The sequence below is a fragment of the Otolemur garnettii genome, unplaced genomic scaffold (assembly GCF_000181295.1).
Source record: "Otolemur garnettii isolate 467f Iridium unplaced genomic scaffold, OtoGar3 scaffold00233, whole genome shotgun sequence".
NCBI lineage: Eukaryota > Metazoa > Chordata > Mammalia > Primates > Galagidae > Otolemur > Otolemur garnettii.
In genome coordinates, this window is record NW_003852628.1 from 353082 (window position 1) to 360138 (window position 7057).

The 7057-nt window shown below is 47.8% G+C and overlaps 1 protein-coding gene across 1 annotated transcript; it reads right to left on the minus strand.

Annotated features, from left to right (window-relative positions):
• Positions 1-349: 349 nt before the first annotated feature.
• On the minus strand, positions 350-1580 carry LOC100952480 (39S ribosomal protein L9, mitochondrial-like). The gene has a single exon (XM_012812955.2). The coding sequence runs from the start codon at positions 1562-1564 to the stop codon at positions 758-760; it is 807 nt and encodes a 268-aa protein (XP_012668409.1). The 5' UTR covers positions 1565-1580; the 3' UTR covers positions 350-757.
• Positions 1581-7057: the final 5477 nt, after the last annotated feature.

A 7057-nucleotide genomic window follows, 5' to 3' on the forward strand; every position in this document is an offset into this window, starting at 1 on the left:
TTTTTTTTAAAGAGACAGAGTTTCATTTTGTTTCCCTCAGTAGAGTACCATGGCTTCACAGCTCACAGCAACCTCTCCTCTTGGGCTTAGGCAATTCTCTTGCCTCTGCCTCTGGAGAAGCTGGGACTACAGGTGCCCGCCACAATGCCAGGCTATTTTTTGTTGCAGTTTGGCTGGGGCCGGGTTTGAACCCACCACCCTTGGTATATGGGGCTGGCACCCTACTCACTGAGCTATAGGCGCCATCCAGGAGCACCTTTTCTAATTCACAGAGAGACGCCATGTACCTTAGCAGTAGCCCTACCCCAGAGTCTCTCAAAGGTTTTACATTGAATATGTACAATTATTATTTCTTTTAAAAAAAGAATGTTACCTTTTTATTTCTGCTTGAGATACAAATGTTTGGTTTGAAAGATGAGAATAAGTACTAGAGACAATGGGCATCTTTTCTGTTTGTTCCAGTGAACTCCCATGAAAGAAGAGGCTAAACAGGACCTGGGCTCTTTCAGTCCAGTGACATCCAGCTTATCAAATCTACAGCCTGGTACTTCTTGAGCAGGACCACCTCAAAAAGGCTGATGTGGTGAAAGTTAAAGATGGCAAATAGGGAGAATTCAATATGTCATGCAGTTCAGTCTGATGTTTTTACATGTTCTCTAAAATTCCATATTTGGCAAGAGTTGGGAGTGAGACCAAGGTCCATTTCTGTTCCACTGCTCTTCTGATTTTGCACTGTTGCCTTGGAGGGACAGTCGGTTTAGCCTGTCTGGGAGGTAGTGGGAGCCACGCCCTTGGCAGCTTGCTGAGCCAACCAGTACTTGTATCTTTTGGTCTTGGGCTTCTCAAAGTTCACCACAGACATAGGTACTCTCACAGTGTCAAGGCCATTTACAGTTACCTCACACCAGTACTCGCCGAACCTTGTGATAGGCTCTTCTGGTAACTTTAATGTATGTGGGGCGACCACAACACCAAGATTCTTGAAAAAGTGGCGGGCAACTATTTCCGGGTTCAGCTCCCATGTGATATTGTTCTTCATTCCCACCTCGAGGTGACAACTTCTTAGAAATTTCACCGTCGCCTCACCTGCCTTGGTCTGGATCTTTTCTAATTTTCCTTCTTGTCTCAGCAATTTCTCCTCTTCAAACAGCTTCTTGTTTTCGGGGGATGCATATACAGCGAGCCCCTGAGGAAGGAGTCGATTACGACCCACAGATTTCTTCACTGAGACCAGGTCACCCCGGACTCCAAGTTCCTCCACAGACTGCGTAAGGATGAGGTCCAGGTTTTCTTTCGGCTGATGTTTAGTGTCCTCCACTAGCTTATAGACGCGGTGTCGCCGGTGCAAGCGCGGCTTTCGGCCCTTTCCAGACAGCGGCACCTTCCACCAGCGCTCCACGATGACCGTGCCCCAGTTTTGAGAGAGGCTGAAGTCGCGCAGCGGGCCGGGGGTGCTCACTTCAAGTCGCGGCCGGAGTAGTTCCCGGATCCTTCCTCGCTGCAGCAACTCAGCGCCCACCCGCAGAAGAGCTCTGCCTGGCGCCATAACCGTGGCCGCCGCCATGTTCCCGCGCACAGAGCCAGACACGAGGAAGGACCTCAGCGACCTGCGGCAGAAAAGGCCCCCACAGGGCTGCCCGCGGCGCGCCTGAGCTGGCGCGGCTTTGGTCTAAGCAGAGCTGGGGAGGGCTACGGCTTCACTGTATCGCCGGCGTTGCTGTGACAAAGGAGAGCTGAGACAAACGCTTCCTGCTCCGTGATTCCGCATTTTCCTCATTACTCTCGCTATTGGGGGTAGGGGGCTAGGGCAGGGGCAAGAACGCCTATAATCATTGACTGATTATGGAATGAGTGTTAGGTAGGCTGACTATATATATATATATATATATTTTTTTTTTTTTTTCTGTTTCCGTCTCGCTTTGTTGCCCGGGTTAGAGTACCTTGGCGTCAGAGCTCACAGCAACCTCAAACTCTTGGGCTCAAGGGATTCTCTTGCCTCAGCCTCCCAAGTAGTCGGGATTACAGGTGCCCGCCAGGACGTCCGGCTGATTTTAGAGACAAGGTCTCGCTCTAGCTTAGGCTGGTCTTGAACTCGTGAACCTTGGCCTCCCAAAGTGCTGGGATTACAGGCATGAGCCACCCCTCCTGGCTTCACCTCTACAATTTATTATTGTATTGATTGATTAAGAAAAGGAATGGATGCAAGTGCCAGGACTATTTTCAAGGATAAGAATCCCGTAGGACCCTTTCTAGAGCCTCTGGGGTCTTGGAATCACTATCTGGAAAATGTTGACTAAGTCAGACTGTGCTTAAGAGTGATGAAAAGACGCAAAGAGAGGATGGGGCTGGTTCGAGGTGATGTGGTGAGAAGAGGTGGACTTGGACAGGAATGAGCTTGATAGGTGCACACATACTGTACACACAAGTCTGACATCCCTGTCCTGGGGTCCTCACCACCATGACTCTAACTCCTCATCTTCCTGGATCTGCTCTTCCACACCCATCTACCCAGACACAGGTCCGGAGAGCGGGCAGGGCAGAGCTCCTCAGAGTCCTCCACTGCTGACTCTGGCTGGAAGCATTCCTTTATGGAATAGCATTCCTACGGATGAGGCACAGAAAAGGGAGGCACAGAGAGGTTAGGTAACCTGGTAGCTGTTAGAGATCCTCTGCCCCCAGCATCTGGACACCTAACCACTCACTGTGATGCATCTGAGAGGGAAACTTTTTGGTGTGGACTTACCTGAGCCTGGTATCCCCTAGTATCCCCTAACACTACCCCCCTGTCTGGGTCTCCAGCTAGCCCCTGTTGGTCTCTGGAACAGCCAACTCCATGCACCCATTGGAGGCTTCTGCCTGCTCCACCTAAGCCTTGAAGCTGCACAGCACTGCTAGGAGGTCAGGTCCAGGCACACTGTGACCTTTGGCCTGTGTCTGCCCCTGGACCACAACAATAGGGCTAGTGGCCTTGAGCCCCAAGAGGCTGCCAAGTGTCTGTCCTTCCATCTGTGTCTGAATATCTCCCAGCAGATAGTCATCTCCCTCATTCTACCTCTCGCCGTGTTTACTTTTTTCCCTGAGTTTTTCTGGGCATTTCTGTCTCTCTGTCTCTCTATTCCTCTCTGCCATTCTCCATCTGACTCTGAGAGTTTGTTCCTCTCTGTTCTGCTCTTGTCTCCGTCCCTCTCATTGCTTCTTTCAGAGTCCCTCTCTGTGGACCACTATCTCTTGGTTTCCCCATCTTTCTCTGTACTTCTGCCCCTTTTTTGTCTTTTGGTCATCAGAGTGTGTCTTTCTCTCTGCCTCTTGGTCTTTCTGCCCCATTCTTGCTTTCTTATCCCCCTTCTGTGTCTTTTGCTCTCTCTGTGTCTCTGTCACAGTGATTTTCCCTGTGTCTGCATTTCTCACTGTCTTTATCTTGCTATGATTCTCTGTGACTCTGTGTCTCTGTGTCTTCTGTGCCTCTTTCTGCTTTTTCCCCCTCTCTCCTATTTTGTCTGTCTTTATCTCTTCCTGTCGTCCTGTCTCTGGGTTTCTCCATGTTTCTGCCTCTGGGTATCTCTAATTTATTTATTTATTTTTATTTCAGGTTAATGTGAGGGTAAAAACAACCAGGTCACAATATTTGAATTTGTTAACTAGAGTCTCTCTTGTAGTTGTGTCCTGCCCTGCTGGGAGAATGAGGACCAAAGACCCCATTCTTCGCAAAGGAAAGCACCCTAGAAAAAGAGGAAAACTAAAAAGTAAACTGAGTGAGTTGGAACAAAGACAAGTCAGCTAGTTTACATTTCAGCTAGCCATTGCTAGCAAGCTTCCTGCCTTTTCTGAAATTCTAGGCTGTTGGGGATACAGCTTACAAACACCCTGCTGGGTCTGTGAGCTCTCTGAGGACAATAATGATCATAGAAGAGGCTATGGTAAGTCCTATATCTTCTGAGACATTTCCTGCCCATTAAACAGGCAAAACAGATACCCATTGTGGAGATTTGCATTTGCCTGGGGCAGAGACCAAGGGAGAAGCTGGAGCTCCGAGATAGGGGCAGAAGAGCTTATATCCCTTATAGCAGAGGAAAATCCTCCGTGGTGGTGATGAGAGGAAAATGCCTCCCTCCCACCAATAACTCAGAGGAGATTAATGCTGGTGGCATTTTACTCCACAGAAAACTAGCGGAGTTTAACACCTCCCTAGAAATCTGTGTGTGTGACCTCAAGCAGAAGGCTTTCCCAATCCAAGGCTTAGATTTCAGATTACTGAAGGCCACCCTTAAGGTTAAATATTATAACATAGAAGCTGATATGATCAATCTGATATAACAATAGAAACTGATATGATCAATCCGAAAAACTGCTCACATCTTCGTTCCCTCCCTCATCTTACCCTCTGGGCAAATAGACTTCAATAAAATCAGAGTGGAACAAACACTCCGGGCCATTGCTGGAATCCCACTATGGGCAATGGACCTATAGGTGAAAAGCCTATATGTCTTTGCCTCTGCCGTTTCTGAAAGCGAGCATGTACAAATCTTGCCTGGCACAATTCAGGAGAAACTGAGGCAGAACTCCATTTGGCCTAGCACAAAGGAGGTAAAATTCCTGTGCTCAGGCCAAGAGGCTGGGGCGTGTAGGCGTGTCACTGGTATGTCTCAAGGACCTCTGAATTGTGGTTTTGCAAGATTAAGTTACTGCCTCCAGATGGCCTGAGGCTGCAAAAAGCAGGCAAACAATCAGCCTTTCTCCCCTCAGCAGTGTCCATATCTATCAAGAAGTGGGCTAGAGAATTGACAGTCTGCTTTTTCATGGCTACTGTTTTAAGTATACTAGATAACTTAGAAGACTGTGTCTCACTTGAGAAGTTAGTCTGTTTTTTACAATATGTTAGTGGGGTAATGGTATGAATATTAATTAGCAGCGGGTACGTGCAGCATCGGCTATATAAGCTGGGAAGAAATAAGGAATTTTGCTATTTGCTATAAGAGTGGTAGCCCCCTTTATTTTATACAATTTCAATTGCAGGTCTACACCTTGTGTCACCGACCACTCACAAGAAACATCACGCCACATGGACCCCTGAGTTCCCACTTTAATTCTCCTGTATGTCTCTTGTCTTTCTTTACCATCGCCTCTAACTCCATATTTGTTCAGTTGATCACTGCCAGTTTCCACAGGTCTCCGTGGACACTGCTCTTGGGGCAGGACTCTGACACTGCCCCCGAGAAGTATTTATTTATTTTTGAGACAGAGTTTCACTCTCTTGCCCTGGGTAGAGTGCTGGGCCATCACAGCTCATGGCAACCACAAACTCTTGGGTGCAAGAGATCCTCTTGCCTCAGCTGATAGAGTCAATGTAGGGACCTGCCCAAATAGAACCAACCCACCCAGGAAGAAATGAATGCATGAATGTCTTTCTTACCCAGGAAAGAGTGAATGTGCCAATCCCTATCCCTCTGATTCTTTAAATTCCCATCCACCTTAACCCATGTGCTGACTCCTTTCTTGGGCTCAGCTCACTCACTCCCTGTTGGAAACAAAGGCAGTGTTGGGGCTCAGCTCGCTCCCACCTGGGTGGAAATAAAGGCCACATTGCCCACACAGAAACTGGACTCTGATTTCTTTTAGTGCATGTCTCAGAATAATCTTTTATATTTGGTCCTTGACCTCCCATTTTTGGTGCCAAGAACCTAGGAGAAGCCTCCTCAGGGGGCCGAGATATACCCTGTAAGACCCAACTAGACGGACTCTTGTTCCAATGTCCCCCACCAAAAATTCATCAATTTAAGGGTGAGGTGAGCATTTGTCCAGAGCCCCTTTCTAGACTTTTTAAGCTTTTCTTTCCTTTTCTCCACTCCAACTCCTTTTCCCCTCCCTCTCCATCTTTGGGCCTCTTAAGCAGTCACATATAGCCCCTCTTTGAACTTTTTAAAAATTTTCTTTCCTTTTCTCACTCAGGGCTGAAAAATTCTGGTGATCTGTGCCTCCTAAATCCAGTACTGTTCACGGACTAACCCCGGTGAGTCAGACTTGCCCATCCAGTGCATGGTGTGTGGGGCCACCTTCTCCGTGGGCTTGGGCCATTCTTCCAGCTGGCTAAAGGTCACATGCAGAGGCTGGTAATCTTCCTAATCCCAGCCTCTGCCTCCCTCCGCCTCCTCCTCACAAGTTCTCTTTGCATCCTCTCTTTAACCTCATTTATTTATATTTTTAACCTCCAGTTTCTGGTGTGGAAACTGCTCAGTCTCGTATTCCCCCTTCTTCACCTTTAAGCTGCTTTTTAACTCACCTCAAGCCTCTACAGCTCTACCCTAACCTTAAACCTAAACGCTTTATCTTTTTCTGTAATACTACTTGGCCTATGTACAAACTAGACAATGGCTTACATCGGCCTAAATATGGCACCTTTGACCTTTCAATGCTCACTGATCTCAACAATTACTATTAGAAATTAGGCAAATGGTCAGAGATTCCCTATATCCAGGCCTTCCTCCTCTTCTAAAACATTCCTTCTTTGTGCTCATCTTGTGAACCTTCCCAAATTATCCTTTGGCAGGCCAAACTACCCTTCCCTGAGCCCTCTGAATCTCCATTGTCTTCTTTTGACCTGCAGACAACCCTCCCCCTTCTGTTCCTCCACACTCCCCCACTGTCAACATACTCCCTTCCTGCAGAATTCCACACCACCCCCCATTTCTCCACCACTCTCACCCTCCTTCAGCAGCACATGGACAAAAAAGATGGCTTCCCTGGGTGGGTGGAAAAGGAAAGATGGCTTTCCTGGATGACAGGGAGGGAAACATGGTGGACCCAATTTCTCCCCCTCATTCTAGATCTGGCCACATCTTTAGGCCTTCCATTTCCAGACCACCACAACCTCTATTCCCCCTCCAAGAGCTTGTGGAACGGAAGGCATTGTCAGGGTTCATGTTCCTTTTTCTCTGTCAGACCTGACCCACAGAAGTCAAAAACTAGGTTTGTTCTCCATAGATCCACAAAATACTCTCAAGAATTTAGATATCTAGGGGTGGCGCCTGTGGCTCAAAAGGGTAGGGCGCTGGCCCCATAT

Coding starts and splice junctions, on each gene's coding strand:
- LOC100952480 (XM_012812955.2), bottom strand. CDS start 1,564: ATGGCGGCGGCCACGGTTATGGCGCCAGGCAGAGCTCTTCTGCGGGTG.